Source organism: Pungitius pungitius, chromosome 16, assembly GCF_949316345.1.
Source record: "Pungitius pungitius chromosome 16, fPunPun2.1, whole genome shotgun sequence".
Taxonomy (NCBI): Eukaryota; Metazoa; Chordata; class Actinopteri; order Perciformes; family Gasterosteidae; genus Pungitius; species Pungitius pungitius.
The window spans coordinates 1,368,533-1,385,986 of NC_084915.1; the positions used below are offsets into that span (position 1 = coordinate 1,368,533).

A 17,454-nucleotide genomic window follows, 5' to 3' on the forward strand; every position below is an offset into this window, starting at 1 on the left:
TGCATTTGCAAGAGGGAGGAGAAAAGACACCAGAGGAGGAGGTGAAGTTAACACATGGGCACCAGTAGCAAGGAAACACAAAATAAGACCAGGACAACCAATACCAAGGCAAAAAGGGAAGTCAGGAGTAGTATAGGCTTGAGTTTTTTGGCATAAGATACACACTGGTCTCTCCTCATCTCCAACCACCTTCACCAAGAGAAACACTGTCATTGTGTCAGTTTGTTACATTTGAGCCTTTCTAAAAGCCTTTATTGTATGATGTTATCGAAAATGGAGAAAAGATACAGGTGTGCAGTAAAAACATTGCCTTTGAAAGGCTTAACAACAAGAGCTATGGAGTGAACCTGAATATTTCTGTTTGTAGTTTTCTGATTCCACAGACTGTGTGTCTACACACACACACACACAACATGGGAGAAAGGATTTTGTGTTGCTTAACTTGTTACATGCAGTCTGTGTTTGTGTTGGCTTGTCTGGGTTTTTGCTTTGTAAGATTGGCAGGTCATGTGATCTTATGTTCACTGAATGGGATTTAACATTAAGATAATTAGAAGAGTTTCATTTCTATGACTCAACAGTGAAAGTGCTTCCATCACTTTATTATCTGACGTACTGAGGATGTTCTGAGATCACAGTGAACCTAACAAAGAGTAGTTTGTTTTTACAGCTTTCTCAAACCTTTGCAGTCAGGACCCATCCTCCCGAGGAGGATGTAAATGGGTTAGAAGAGCAGCAAACAAACACAAGCACTTGTCCAGCATTGACTAAGTTGCGCTGGCATGGTCTCATGAAAACAACTACCTAGCAACCCTGCAGGTGCAGTGTGTGTGTGTGTGTGTGTGTGTGTGTGTGTGTGTGTGTGTGTGTGTGTGTGTGTGTGTGTGTGTGTGTGGTGTGGTGTGTGTGTGTGTGTGTGTAGGAACATGAGAGGAAGTCTCCAGCCTGCAGAGGGGCCTGCCACGTGCTGGGCTGGAAAACGATACGCGCCGAGTGGAGAGACTGACTGGGACCCAGCTGAGGTACTGAGGTACTGCTGTAGAATGGAGGTGAGCTCTGGTGTTAGTAGCTCCACCCTGTCCTCTATAACACACACACACACACACACACACACTAGGATCTCCTCTAAACCCTATATGTCCTTATTCAGAAGTGCATAGTCATTTGGGTGAGGCTCCTCCTTCCCCGGCCATCAATAAAAGTGCTCCAGTGGTGTGTGTGTTTCACATTAAGTGTGCATTACCTGTGCAACCCACTCAGGTGTGAGGTGAGTTGGTGGAAGGTACAAGCATGCATGTGTGACCCTTTTGATGTGAGTCAGTGAGGAAACTGGAGTCTAAAGCTTTTGTTCCAAATGTGAAAAAGTAAAATATAGCTCATAGGTGGCGAGCAGGGTTTTTTGAGGAGGAAGAAGCAGAATTAGGATTAAAAGTAGAAGCGTTGTGTCTCCAACTCACACAGCACAATGCCAGAGTAGCAGCAGCATGTGTGCTCTGGTTTATTTTTACAAATTCTGATTGCTCTGGAAGTGAGAACCGATTGGATTGAGAAAAGATTTTATTTTCATCAAGTGCAATAGTTTAAAGTTTATCGAGTAGTTTATAGGGATAGAATTCAAAAAAAGTTTTTGAGATTGAATTCTCACTGCAGCCACCATAACATCAACATTTGGGAATTTATTTGTATGAATATTTAAGATCTGCCGTCTAGCCGTGATTTGCTGTATTTTTATGGACTGTCAGTTCAGTTTATTTTTTTGTTGTGATGTCTAACTTCTATCTTTGATTGAGCTTCTCTAATGGAGTACTAATAGAAGACAAATACGTTTTCAGGTTTCAACTATTTCACATCGCAGCCACACACACACACACACACACACACACGCTGCTGTCTGGTCAAGCACTTTGGCATTATCCGCCTCTCAAATTAAAGCTACCAAGCTAATTTACTGCTATGTCGCAATTCCTACATAATCCGGCTTTAATCCTCGCCGACTCGATTAAACAGCCAAATCTCCAGCTCAGTATCTGGCTCTTTCTGCCGCTCTCCTCATTTGTGGCCGCTCTCCTCCACCCCCCTTCCTCGCTCTCCCTTACACTCCTGTACTCTCTCAACAAACTTGTCTTTATTCGCCTCCCTTCTGTCACTGATTCTCCCCTGTCTTCTCTTTCTGCCTCAGCTTCTCCCAGACACCGTTGCATCAGATAGATCGATGATAGATGGACTGATTCAGGAATTCACCTTCACCGAGATCTGAACTCTTGAAGAGCTTCAGCTGTGTCTCTTTTGTCCAAAGAAAATACGATGTTGGTCCAACAGTGGTCCTTTATAAAGTATAAAGTTTTTTTTTTTTTAAGTTAGTCACGCAGTCCAGAAAGAGATTAAGAAGCGTGTCCCCATCACAGTTTGAAAGAGCATTGATCAGAAATGTGACAGCTGGCGAGTCACACTAGTATACTAAGACCTCTTTGTGCCACTAGTGTACCAACACAGACTTGTGTGTCCCTGTTCTCAGCTTCAGTATCGTCCACAGAAAAAGGGCTTCAAAACAGCGTGGTCCCAGTGAGTGACAAGCAGCCCTCCAGCAGCCACACGAGTTACAACTCCTGCCGGAGTGGCGTTTTCATAGAGTGATAGGGTAAAAACGAGGATGTGCCGGATGGATCGGGCCCATATTTTGACCAAGACCATGAGTGTTCTGTACCCTTCTTAACTACACATGGTCATTATTGTAGCCATCACAGCAAAGGTCTTCTAACCTCAACGGAGTTCATGTTTACCACCAAAACCAAGCACATTGTTTATGGCCCCGATACTTTGAACAATGACATGACGAAGAGAAGTGATGTTGTCCTGCCGAGAATATAGCTGAACATAGTCAAACAAACACCATCAGGAAAAAAGGCCAGGGGAGGATGTGCTTCCTGCGGCTCAGGAAGTACAACCTGCCACAGGATATGCTGCGGACTGCAATAATCCTGACGTCCTTGCACATATGTAACGAGTGGTTTGGACCAGCCACCAAAAAGGGAAAGGATGGGTTAAAGCATAATGGTCTACATACTAAAAGTCTATGAAAAAAAGACTCTTCTCTCTTGATTTATTCCCTCAGTAAACAAACATGAGTTTATGGTCTCAATCTCTAGTTTCAAGTCTTATTACATTACATGTCATTTAGCTGATGTTCTTATCCAAAGCGACTTATATTACGCTTTAACCCTTATCAATACTGAGTGATGTTCATTTAGTAAAAGATGGTTTAATCTTGAAAGTCAAATACACCATAAAGCAGGGTATGCTTTGGGGCGGGGCTACCTTGTGATTGACAAGTCATTATCACAGCAATGTCTTGTGTGTTTTCATGTTAGTACCCTTTCACAGTGTCTTTTTGAATTGTGTTTTAAATGTTTACAGTTTAAAAGGACATGGCCAGTGCAGACATGGGACCTCTGGGACCTCATAATAATCGCGCAACAAAACCAAATAAATTGTATAGATTTTATCGATTTGTTGTCGCAGTCCAACAGATTGTCCCACTTTTCAGTAAATTCTCCAAAAAAAATGTGGCTAGCTTGGCTTATATGAACTAATGTAATGACATGTATAACATATACAGGAAATAAATTAGAAAAATAACTAAAACAAGATGGATACAGCCAAAATCCAAGATGTCTAAAACAAAACCAATAACATGGCAACGGCCAAAACAAGACAACACTTTATAAAAAACAATCGACTGACCAAAAAATTGACATTTGCACTTTTGCTTTAAATACCAGACCCAAAGCATTCACAGCATCCCCCAGTAAGAGGTCAAAGGTCATTAAAGGTAAGTCAGTTTGACCAAGGACCTTCGTATCCAATGTTTAAAATCATCTCAATTCCATTCGAGTCACATCTCTTAAACTAAATGAAGACACTTCCTTGGCTGAAGAAGACCATGATCATTTAGAATTCAAGACTTGTAGTACCATATTGACCTGAAGCTCGGCTCGTGAAGAATCTTCTTTTCCAATGTGCAACTTGGGAAAATGTATGCATGAACTATTGCAGCTCTAGGGTCCAGGTGAAAGGGTTTCAGAAGTGCAAAATTGTGCATTAAAATGACTTATCATCCACCTGGAAGTCCATGTGCTGGATTGGGACACCCAAATGTGCATCACTATGTTGCCCCTGTTCTCAAATGTTTTAGATGTTCCATGAAATAATTTGCCACCATTTCAGAAATAGTCGGACATATTAAATCAATGGATGCTGTGATGACTGGGTCTTAATAAGTTAACATCTGTGCTTCATTTGCTTTCATGTATGCGTGGGAACAGGTGAGAAAGCTTTGGCTTTTGATTGGGAAGCAGAGGTCAGCTCATTACATTTAAAACATCTCCACAATCACAGTAAATCCTTTGTGGATCTCAGACGGATTTCATTCTAATTTATATCATGCAACATCCTGTTCTTCTCCTCCTCTAAACCTAAATATGGATTCATTTTTCAACAGACTGGAAAAAACAGAAGGTCCCTTTTACAAATGTTACTCTGATTCGCTGTCTATGAGGACTGTCTAGTCCTTATACAAGCAGTGTATTCGTATTCCATAATAATAATAACAATAATGAACCTTTAACATTGAGATACACCAAACATTCTATCCAAGTGGCAGAAAATGATACATTCTCACTCATATTAACAGTTGTTCAGTGATCTCTGGGATAAGTTTTGGACGAGCCATTTGATGTCACATGAAGCAGGGTCTGCTTTAGGGCGGGGTAACCGTGTGATTGACAGATGGCCGGTATGAAAGCTGTTCATGCCACGTGTAAAGCCACACCTCTTCAGTCTAAATATGGTCATTTCCGTTCCCTGGGTCACATATGTGTCCACCCGCTGCCTGTGTAAGGGCTCCTTGGTCACTTTAAGGTGATTTCCATCCGTGTCTTGTCTTGACAGGCGAAACTTTTATCATTGATTGACTTGGTGAGAAATCTGAAAACAGTACATCATGATGAGACACGCAGGGTTCTATCAGATGCCTTGTAATGACCAAAGAATCTGCTGCAGCCAGCCAGTTATGGTAAGCTGAAGAAAGTGAAGAAAGGTTGTGGTTGGCACTTGGGCATATTGGGCATATTTCTAACACGGGGAGGATCGCTGTCAGGTACTGTCGGGGTGGGTGGGGAGCCGGTGTACTCCTGCATATTCCTCGTGGGGTTCTGGGTGCATACCGAAGCTGTTATTAAACGGAATGTGTTTTTCTTTTCCTGATAATTCTCCACAGCGGAGGAGGACACTCGAGAGAGTCAGCAATTACGGATCAGACGAGGCTTGCCTATGCGTCCTCCCAGAGGATGAGTGTGTGTGTGTGGAGGCAGGCATACTGTATATGGATCTGCTACCATGATTAAAGTGTTACCATTGAGGGGACCAGCTGGACTGTCATGGATACATGGTGAAGAAGTGTATGTTGTATTTTCATTTTAAATGAATATATATATATGAGTATGTGAACACAGGATCCCTCCAAGCACTACCACCACTAATGATAATTCATCCTTCCCCTTCCCCTTTTTTTCACTGAGTCCCATCCACAGGAATCCACGTTGCTGGGGAATGCAGCAGTAGAGTGCCAGGTGGTCAATTTCCTGCCTTATGTAGAGTGCCAATTGCCCTCCAGCATGTCCTGCATTCATCCAGATAAACAATATCTGCAAAAAAAGTGAGCACTTTTGCCTAATTACTCTTAATGTCTGGGGTTAATGGGCTCTCACTGGCCTCAGGAAATCAGTGAGCGTAATGAACAGTCACTAATGAACGCTCAAAAACATTGATGATGTTCCTCAACCGAATGCTTTTCCTGTCTGTCGGGGCTTTAAAAAAAATAGAAGAGAGGGTTTGTCAGAGTGGTTCAGTGATGCGACATGAGAGAAATCGGTTGCGTTGTGGTTCAAGTGCAGTCGTTTCCAAATTTCCACTCCTGAAACAGAGTCAGCAAAAAGCTAAACTGCTTCGAACCAGGCCGTAATCCTCAGAGATCCTGTTTAGCATTTAGTTGAGAGACTTCCACCTCTTCAAACACGTATGCAGGGGAGATTATGGGGGCTTTCTGTGCCTCTGCCGTACTGGACTCCAGAGCCTATGTACAGTAGCGCTGCTGCATACACGTCTGGTTCTTACATGATAGTTTGTATGCCATTGTTCGTGGCTGGAGCGTCAGGCCGAGCTTGCGTCATACATTCCCTGCAAGGAAACTGGTCGAGCCTTTCAATGGGCTACGGGTCCTTGGTGACTTTCACAATCAACAATGGTTGCATGTAAGCACAGCTGCACCTCAGTGTTTGAGGAGTGTTCCCGCAAAACAAATGTTTATCGCTCCCAACACCCTAAATACGGCAGCTTGGAGGACAAAAACTCTTCATGTACCTCTCAGTCCACATGTTGGGACGTACAGGGCTGCTGCAGACAGTCATTATGTAGGGAGGGAGCCGGGTGAGGAACTGCCTGATAGAGTTTGGAGGACGTCGGGGTGTATGGATCATATATAGAAGCTTACGGCCATCAAACAGGCATCTGTGTTCAACAAGTTTCCACGCCAACATCATGGCAAAATAGAAATGTGTCCACTATCCCTTCAAAAAGAAGGCCATCCTCCCTGTAGGTGCAGCAGAATCAAATCTTTCGGCAAGGGCCAAAAGGAATGATGTCATGTGACCCTTGGAGGATGGATGTGCAAAGCAAACATTATTGCACGATTGTGATTCCAAAGTAAACTTCTTTACCCCATACCACCATGTCTCACTAAATCTAGCCGATTGGCTCACTTGGTAACTATTGACTTGTCCACATAATGGGTGTTTCGCAGTCCTCTGTTTCTTGTGTGTGTGTGTGTGACAGACTGGACACGTTCATATTGGAACTAATTAGTGTCCAAGCTTCAAGTCTATTGTTGTGTGCTGCACATGTTACTGTTGTTTTGTGTGACCAGCACTGAAATAATGTGCCTGAACGCAAGTCAGAACGAGCAGAGGAGCTGCTACTACAATGCTGAGGTGCTTTGGTCACTACGCACGTAGATGAACCTTTTCTTTTCCAGTGATTGGATTTGTCTTTTAAAAAAGCAAGTGGCAAAAAATGGCCGATTCCGTTGGTTCATTCTGAGGACTTTCTGTGCAAATTAATGTTGGGATGTGCGATAGATAGATAGAAAGCACTTTGGCACCACATCTGGTGACAGCACACATGTTTTCACTGAGGGCTGAAAATGAGTTTTGAGAAATCCAATTAGGAGTGTTGGCAGAGATCCCCCCGCATATAAGGAAAAAAAAGGAGCATATTACCGGCCTATTAAAACATATCAGCTCTTCTGACGGTCCGTGGGAGAGGGTGCAATAGCCAAAAAAGAGCACGGGGGAGGGCGGTGGAGTGGGATTTATTTTCAATAAATAGCAATTACATGTTGGAGCGTGGTTAAGATTGGAGGAGGGTGGAGGAGGGACTGCACCTCTGAGCCATTATCGTAGATAATGACATCAACTGAGCTCTCTCCGGAGTGTAGTTATGTGTGACAGAATAATAGATAAGAACTTATAATTACACACACCACCCAGGGAGGAAGAAAATGTGAAGAGAGATGGAGGAGAGATGGAAGGAAGGAAGCATAACACATTGAAGTCTTAGGCTGAAGGGCAGAGTGTATACACACGCACACACACACATAAACTAAACATGGACACACTCAAAAAAGACATTTGAAACAAAATGATACACACACACACACGCGCGTATAAAACGGCAGCACACATGTTGGAGTAACAAAGCCCCCTCGCTCTCAATCTCCTGGCTGAACCGACACACTGATGCTGATGAGATGCCGGAGCTGCAGCCCCCAGGAGAGATGGGATGAAGGAGAGGGAGGAGGAGGAGGGTTGGGGCGACAAGATAAAGAGGAAAGAAGAGGGCGAGGGGGAAGAGGAAGGGAGAGATGTAATGATGTTGATGAAAGACATCAAGGAATAGAGGAAGAGGGAGGTTTAAAGGAGGTTTACTGTACGAACAGATAATTGCCTCTCTCTCCATCCATAAACAGTGACAACAAATGTAATGCAGCCAGGGCAGAGCTGAGTGGAGGTCCTGACCTCTGGAGACATCACAGACACAAGCTAGAGGTCTCCAAGCAGAGGAGCTGAGCTCTGAGGCCGCCATCATCTAAGGGGATAAGGGGGGTTTCACCCTGCACTGAATGCCTCACAGTCGGTGCCATCATTTATTAAGCTGGCACACAGTGACTGCCAATATTATGTCACAATATTTCTCCCTGGTTGAGCTACGGTATGACCAAAAGACCCGTGTCAAAATCAGGCAGAGAGTTAGTTAATGCAGGTGGTGTTAAGTTACATTATGAAGGGGTAACTCATAACTTTATCAAATGTGATCCCGTTAATGTTTTTGGTGAGAAACTTGAATGAATACAATGTTTTCATAGTAAGACACAATAGAAATGTGAGAGGGAATAACCACATATAGGACTGGTAATCAAGGATTGTGGGAAATTCAAAAACGAATGCTGTCTAACTGGTCCATCACATACCCCTCTGAAGAAGAGTGAACATGATATGGATGAATGATGTTTGGCGCTGGCAGATGTTTCCTGTAATCACCTAAAGGAGACAAGCGGTGAAGAAAGCACGTCTTCACTCGTTCTGCCTCACTGAGGATACAGGCTTGACGCCCTAAAGGCCTCAGCTTAATAGTTAGACTATAATGACTTTTTCCCACATAGAGGTCTGCTGCAAGTGTCACCTTATACACAATTACTGCATGTGGCTTTCAGCTTGGCCACCCTAATTATACTTCTGCTAATGTCAGATATTCTCTGCACAGAGGTGTCAGCGTCTATGACAAAGTCTCTGTGTTACTGAGTGTGTGTGTGTGTGTGTGTGTGTGTGTGTGTGCCATCACTGTGTTAGCCTGTCGCCCTGTGAACACGCACTATGCTCAGTGTGTGGAATTACCATCTGCATAAAAGGCTTCTTAAGTGATATATTAACCTCACAATGCCTTTTTTAAATTAGATATGAATTGGACTTTACAATCTAACAGATCTGAGTTCCGTCTCGTTGTTTTTGGATCCCACTTTTTCCCGGCAATATCGCCCACAGCGTTTTTAAAACTGCTAATGAAACAATCACTATTAGAGGACTGTAGACTCAACATTGTGTACCTCATTGGGCTTTTTGAGCACATATTTGAAACTATTCGATTACGCTTCAGGGAACAACAAAGACTGCCACTTCATCGGCCACAATCTGGAATGTTACAATGGATTGGCATCAGGCAAAATGAATTCTTTGTTGTAAGCTGAGCTCTACAATCCAGGTGAAGAGTAAATGTGTCTGGATGTGTAAAAGAAGGAGTTTCGGGAGAAGCTCTGATGCTAGCGGATCTTTCCTAATGTTTTCCCTTCTTCTCTCTCTCATTGTAAAGAGCTATGAACATAGACATGTCACATCAGCTGTCCCTGAATAAAGTCAAACTAAGTGCATGGCATGCCAATGGTCAGCTGGAACCGCTCTTTTAAAAATAGTCCCCTTGAAGGTGGGGACAGAAGCTCACGGATGGATACAGGTTTGGCGTGTGATTATGAGCCTCGCAGACACTTGAAGAAGACCGGGATTAGGTCAGTGTCTCTGAAGTCATGAGGGCATCAGGCTCCCCGCCCCCACCCAAATACCCCCAAGTAGGAAGTATTTAACAGCCTATCTCGTCTAAGCCCATGGCCTCAATTCCCGTCTGTCCACAGTTTTTATCACTTCTATTTTTGAAGGACAGGTTTAGAAGGATGTGGCTGTGGTCGTGGTTGACCTCTGCAACATCTGTCGGCATCACAGGAAGCATGCGGCGCTCTCAACTAACCGGGAGGCAAGGCTGCCGTGTATCCTTTACCAATATCACGGATTGGTTCTAGTTAATGCACTCCCCTATCACTTGGTAATATTCAATAAACCTTGATCTGTGGGGAAGTTTTTAAAACCCATTTGATATCAGTAATTATCAGTAATACATTTTTAAAGACAAACAAACATGAAATCACCCCACTTCAGATTGCAGAAATTAGTTATGAGCTGATTTTTCAATACAACAACATGGCTGTTATAATTCTGAAATCAAAAAGAACGAAGAGCATTAGTATTTATGTGAGTCAGTGGCTTTGCGTCTTGTGACATAAAAAAAAATTAAACTTTTGGTTTTAACCATACAGCGGTGTCCTCATGAAACATATCCTCAACAATAAATCCTCATACAATGTATCCCGATTCAACATATCCTCATATCATATGATACAACCTTTCTTCATAGCACATAAACCTTGAATAACTATTCATTTTTGGTGGGTATAGGTATAGGTATACAAATGCTGGAGAGAAACCCGCCCACCACCCCTCCCTCCCTCCATTAGCTTTGCTATTGCAAATTCTGACCATCATATGCATCTATATATAGATCTTCCTACAAGGCTTTAAGTCAGCAGTTGCTATATCACAAAGTTAGACAACTATTATTGGTGGTTCCTCTTATATTTCAGGGATAAAGGTTCCTGACATCAGTATTCGGATGTGAAGCGCAAGAGTGGAAGGAGAATACCCAGAAAAGCAACCAGTGGCCTTAAGTAGCACCTGAGAAGCCTGTGGCTCTCTTGACCATAAATAGTTGTTAGCCATGTGCTGTCCCTGCTGGTAGCGTCACAGGTAACCCTAAATTAAGTTGGGTTGGGTGTGACACTGACGCTGCAGTCTAGTATCTTGTGTGCAATTCAGCAACAAGGGCCATTATTATGACTTGCGGCAAACCCACAGAAATCATAGTAATATAAAGTACAACTTTTTTTTATTCATATAAGCCATGTTGAGAAACTACTATTGTTGACAAATGGCTGCAAGAAAAAAACCAGCAGGGAATTGCTTTGTTTATGTAGCCCATATGCAAAAGTCCATGTTATACTGTCCTCCAGAAATTTCTATTCACTTGCAGGCATATTTTCAATGTCAATCCCTTTAGGAGGGAAAACATCAACACCCAGACAGCCCCTATGCCCATGTGTACAGGGTGTAGGACTCTTCCTTTTGAAGTGAGGAGGATGGGAAAGAGAAGAAAGACGGGACGAGGGAGAGAGAGAGAGATGACGTCACAAAGTGTGTGCGCCTGTGCCTTTAAGAGTCCCCAGGCCCGGGGACGAATGTTGAGAAAGTCGCCCAGTGGCTTTCTCATGACCCCTGAGAGGAGGCCTTCTTCCTTCTGGAACCATGGATGGGGATGGGACATCAGAGCAAACCCAGCAGAGACACAACCCAGACAAAGTGTGGATAACTTACAAATGCTCTTCATAATAATAATAATAATAATAATGTGTCAACACATCTCCAGGCAACAAGCTACTAGTTATGACACTCCTACGCCTCTTTCCCACAATTAAATATGAATGTTTATGTATACTTAAAAATAGAGTATTAACTCAGTGAATGTGGGGCAAGAGTTACCAAACCTCTACTGAGTAGTCTGTACATGGTCATTAGAGGTCAAAGTGACCTTTAAAACACACAGCTAATACTGCAGCGCTTCATGTTCTTTAATCACTGCGTTAATCGTGGGAATGTTGAACTAATATAAGTAGGTTAAGGTGTGTAGATGACTGCAGACCTATTCACTTCAAACTAAGACTGAGTGTTGATGTGCATAACTGTATTTGAAGTGATTTGACCATTCTCATGGTCAATGCAATTAAAACAACACCAAATAGAAACTAGATGAATACAAAGAGATACAAACAACCAGGAATGAAACCAATACGGATTAAGAGATGGAAGGGAACACAATGGTCTATGAAGAGAAGCAACAAAATGTCTACAAAGACACGCAAAACAACAAAAGAGAAGCCCTGCTAAAGACAGGTATGTGGACACTTTGAGATGCTACTGAACAATTTAGGATTTTAGGCCAATAACATGTTGACAAACCTTGGAAAGATATGTGGGAAAAGACTGAAAGAGATAAGAACATCTTTCATGCTCTCCATTTACCCGTCACTCTAAGGTTGAACCTGCAATAATCTCTCCTCCTGGCTCTTGTTCTCCTCGGTGTAAATACATGGGATTACAAGCGGCACCGGCTCACTTGAACCAGACTGCGAATTGCCTCCCAGGAGACGCAAAAGGTCACCGTTGTATTTCTGTGTCATTACTCATGTACTGATAAATCCCTCAATCTCTCTCCTCAAATCAAAATTGCACCAGTTGCTGGGGACACACACATGAGGTCTGCAGGCTTCAAACCACTGTAATCCCGGCCCAGAGCAGAGAGGGGCTTTGAGGCACATCCATTTGGTATTATTTTAAGAAATAGGCAATTAGAGATAAGGCCATTGCTGTAAGTTGGGCTAACTGCATTCCATGGCACCTCCCTGGGGACATATAATATATTTTAGGATGACGTGTCATTGGGATAACAATAGGGAGTGAAACAGGAAACAAACCAGTTGTCTGATTGTCATATATAGAGTATGTCAGTATGCCAAGCTTTAAGGCCTGTTATGTTATAATGGGGCAAGGATCAGGGCCCCGAATCACCTCTTGTTCAAATAATACTTGTAGCTAAAAATAACGCTTGTAGCCTTCTCATTCACTTCTCTAAATCCCTGAGAGTCACCACAGAAAATCAGCAGTGGCAGCACAGATCCCCCCCCCCCCTCCCCCAGCCTCCCCTCCCATTCGAATGGAGTCTTTGAAGCTTGTATGGATTGACCTTGTTAAATATCTTAAGTCCACTGTGAGACCCACCTGGATGATAAATGAAGATGCTCCCTGGCCAAATGGAGTTTCCCTGACAGAGGAGTAATGGTCCAACTGTTGGTCAAGAGATATGGCTTGCCCACCGTTGCCATGAACAACTGTCCTTTGATAAGGGACATCTAGTTTCCAGATTACACATGCACACACACGCACACACACACACACACAGACGTACACACGCACACCGCTAAAACACAGTGCCAATGGCAAGAAGGTGGCAAAAAGCATTCTGCTGTGAAACTGCCAAATACAATAACTTCCTAACATTTTGACAGGGCAACGTGATCTAATATGAAGACCTATACATTTTACCGCGCCTGTAGTGGAGAGTAAATGCCCATAAACGATGGTTACACACCTCTGGAATTTTGGAAATAGGGTTTTTGCACCTCTAAGCTCCCTGCTGTTGGAATATTCCTAAATACATTTTAAAACACCTAAGACAAAGTTAAAACATATAAACACTGAAGTCTGAATCATGTTCATCTGCGCTGTATTCTGGTCTGTGAGCCTCCAATCAGTGCCTTGCAGCGGCTCTGCATCCATGGGTGGCCCTGGCTATCAGGCGAAGCAACCATCAAGGTCTCCTTCCCAACGATGCCAGCGTAAGGCCTCAAGTAAGACCAAGTGTTGATGATGCATTGTCCTCATATCAGAGGCTTTATGAAATGTGCTGTCAGGAGTATTTAAAGGGGGGACCCTCACTCCCTTTTGCCCTTCTCAACATGTCTCTCGCATAGAAACGTGAGCGGGGAGCCAAGCTGTTGCTTTATTGAACAGGTCTATTTGCTTAATCAATACGTTGGTGAAGCACAGGGGAGCCATGAACCCCAGAAAACACCCTGAAAGGCAGGACGTGACGTGGAGGACAAGGAGGCCCTCTGGCCACTGCTGTGAAAAGGAGACTCCATATCTAGATCGTTCATAATCTAGCAATTGTCTTGTTGTGCTGGCATTGGAGTTAAACGTGTCACAGGGGAGTTGCTGGTGCGCAGGGAGGACTCAAACACAGGACTCCAGATGTCAATCAAAAACAAGGCCAGACGTGCACCAACGACAGGTAAACTCAACAATGACGCGACAGGGGACAACAGGGCTTAAATACACTAGGGAGGTGCAGGTGATTGGACACAGGTGGAAACAATCAGGCAATCACAGGCCAAGGCAGGAAGTGAAGCTAACCCAGGGACACGAGAGACATGAAACTACAAAATAAAACAGGAAGGAGAAGCAAACCGTGACAAAACAGGAAGTTTTTAATCACAGCATGGTTTCTTTTTATATTATACTTTTCAGCTGTAACACCCTGGGCCTGTTTACAGAGGCCTTCATTTGTTTTCTTAAAATTGTATAAACTACAAACAATGTATTAACTGTCATTGTATGTAGAAAAGTTGTTTTGGAGTGGCACAGTAACGCCGGCCCCTTGGGAGACAGTGACGCCTCTATCTCTACCTCACGTAGCTGCATGTAGTTGCGTGTGGTACATTTTGGAAATATCCGCTTTGTGTTTGGTGTGAACACAACATGCATTAGACACACGGTTGTTTCCATTGACAAGCCCAGTTCACTATTATGCAGTGGCATCTCATATTGCTCTGTACTGAACCTTCATGTGTTTGTGTGTGTATTTCCACCCATGGTGCTTGTGTCTTAATATATCTTTTGAACACACTAATGCCTATCATTTTGTTTGCTTCATTTAGAGCTAATCACGTTGTAATATCCTGCAATGTTCATATTGCAGAAGGAGTCATATTTTGTAAAGGCAAAATGTGGTTATAATGAATCAATGAATTTCTTAACCTATATAACTTTAGGAAACTCGGAAAAAGCCACATCACAATTCCCTAGAGCAGGTGTCGTCATCTTTGCCCCCCCCCCCCCCTTTCATTAAGGAAACGCAGCAGATGTTTACAATAGACCTAAGGATGTGCCCCTGTTGTACTCAAGCATCTGCTATTTGGGATTCGAAGCGAGCAGAACCAACTTCCAGGGATTACTGTGTACTTTTCACAAACAAATACATGAATGTTTCACACCGTTTGAAACTTTGCAGTCTTGGCTACAATATCCCCCTGCATCCGTTTCAAAACACTCCAAACACAACTCCAACAAGCTCCAACAAAAATATGATACGCAAATTAGTCCGGAAAATTGCACACGGTGGTGGTTATGCACAACTCCTCAGAGAAGCAAGTGAACAAAGAAAACGAGACACCGAATCGCTAGCCGAGACAACGTGGAAGATGATATAAGTATCATTTCTCTCAGAAAAAACTTCTCCAAAACCACAACAACAAAAAACACCAGGCACCCAGCATACGAATCATTAATGCCCCTCACCTTTGATGAACAAAATTATGAATGAGTGTCTTTTTACGCTCGAGGGGTTTTTTTCAGAGCAGCTTTCCTGTTGCCACAATCTGGTATTCATGAACAATTCCGGACTGTATTTTGACCGCGGCATGTTTTGTCGGGACACACCTGCGGAGCGATTGATGGCGACTCGACCATCGAGGTCAAGGTCAGCCACCGCATTGTCCTGATGTGCAGCGAGTGACCATGAATCACAGCCTGTTAGTCAGTGGGAGGCATTACTAGCAACCCCTCCTTGTCATATGCCTGAACCTTAACTCCTTCACAGGCTTCTGTGTGGTAGAAGGGTAGCGTTCCTCACGTAATACCCCCTTGACAACAGAGCCTGGGATACTGTGTGTCAGCACACGGGATTGTTTTGGCAACAGCTCGGAAAAAGCACACACGGGCTCCGGCGATTCTGATCAATTGAAGGAAAATGAGAAGCTGAAGGTGAAAATGCTTTGGTCGACCGAGGCCAGATGGAAGTTCTCTGGTTGAGCTCATGCGCACACACCTGAAGCAAAGGGTGCTTCCTGACTTAAAGGGGTATATCCTGTCTTTCCAAATGAGAGCAGGGTGGTTGGTGAGAGACATCCAAGTAAAAAGTGAACGAGGGAGGCATTGACGAATGTCAGGAAATGTTGATGCTGAGTGCCATGGCGGTGACAGATGAATGCAAAGTCAGAGCAATCCCTAGGCGCTATTTTGGGATGATGTTTTTTTTCTGTCAAATCAAAAGCAGGTGCCTTTACTTGACCTTGAGTCGTATTTAAAAAAAAAAAAAGACCATTTAAACACCGCAACCATCTGCTTCTGTAGTGTGTAAAAAGATGATCGCCTCTAGGTGATGATGTTATCAAAATGATTACCTGATTAATCATTGAATGAAACTTTCATTCCTTGAAAGATTCGCAAAACACTCGTACCGTGGCCCAATTTCTGAATCCCAGAGATGGCAAGGGGGTGTGAGAGAAGAAAGCAGGCTGCTTGTGCTGTACAGCTAGGAGTACATTGCTAGAGAAAGTGACGGCTGGGCCAATGTTACAGCTGCTTTGAAGGGATTATTTTTCCCTGGAAGACATAATCATGTGTAGCACACTCAAATCCTGTAAAAAAACAAACAGGTGTTTCTGCTATAAATCTCTCCCAGCACCTAGGAGAGAACCCCCCCTGAAAGATCAGCCATTGGACCTGTGGTGAGGGGTGTAAGGATGGTTTCACCCCCATCCAGCAGCGCAGAACACTCACAGGGATCAATGACTGTCACCTTGACAATAGACCAGCTTTCGGTCCTTATTGTAAAGAATATATCGCAAATAGAGATGTAAGTAGCGAAGAAATGAGGACATATGTAAAAATGAGCGGTGCACTGACCTGAGAGCCCCCACAGCAAGCTGAACCAGAGCAGAGGAACTTTCCTCGGAGCAGTGCTGACCTCCATGGTGGCCGCAGCCTCGCTGTCCGCAACCCCGCGTTCGGCGTCCTTCGTCCGGCTGTGAGCGAGCTCTGAGTCGCCTCGAGCGGAGCTCTTTCAAGTGTGTTAAGTGGCCGGTCGGGGTCCCCCGCAGGGACGGTAGCTGGGGAAGGTGAGGGACACCACTCCTCCGGGGTAAGGGAATCTGGGGAGCTGTTTCGTTCCCGCAGGAGCCCCTTTCGCTGATGGGGAGATAAAGTGCAAATTGTATATCAGCCACACCGACACGGGAGGTGTCACGCGGCACTTGTCCTCCTCTCAGCGCGGGGCTGCATCCGCACTTACCTCCGTGTCAAGATGGCAACGAGTGACTACTTCTCCGTAAGTTGTATTGTTTTGTCATTCAGGGAGAGAGAAAGAGGGGGAGAGAAAACGAGGGGGGGGGGGGGAGAGAGTGAGAGAGCAGTGGAGACAGAAGGACCGCTCTGTACCACCTTACTTGGCATCAATTCCGCAGCAGTTCAAAGACAACTACCGGTTATAAGCTTCAAACTAAAGACCTCTATTCACACATACAGTCTTTATTGAATCCTTTGCGCGGCAGTCCGCTCTTATTTTGAAAGATGGCCGGACAACCGCGGGTTACTTATGTGTTCCAGCTCAACTCAGAAACACCTGTCCGGTTCGTCATGCAGGTGCAGGGGCCATTTCTTCATGTGCAATTTCGGATATAATTTTTTAATTTAATTTGTCAAACTATCACAAGCCTTAAACATGTAATGCAATATGTAAAAATTATAAATATAACTACTTCAACAAGTTGAAGGATTTTCCCAAAGGTTC

The 17,454-nt window shown here is 43.9% G+C and overlaps 1 protein-coding gene across 1 annotated transcript in view; it reads right to left on the reverse strand.

Moving 5' to 3' along the window:
- esama (endothelial cell adhesion molecule a) overlaps positions 1-17,058 on the reverse strand; it is a 45,049-nt gene extending 27,991 nt beyond the window's left edge. The window contains exons 1-2 of the mRNA XM_037466814.2: positions 16,957-17,058; positions 16,572-16,853 (exon numbers count right to left, since the gene is read on the reverse strand). Coding sequence (XP_037322711.1) covers positions 16,572-16,638 — 67 coding nt within the window. The 5' untranslated portion in view covers positions 16,639-16,853; positions 16,957-17,058. The remainder of the gene's footprint in view (positions 1-16,571; positions 16,854-16,956) is intronic.
- Between the last annotated feature and the right edge of the window lie 396 nt (positions 17,059-17,454).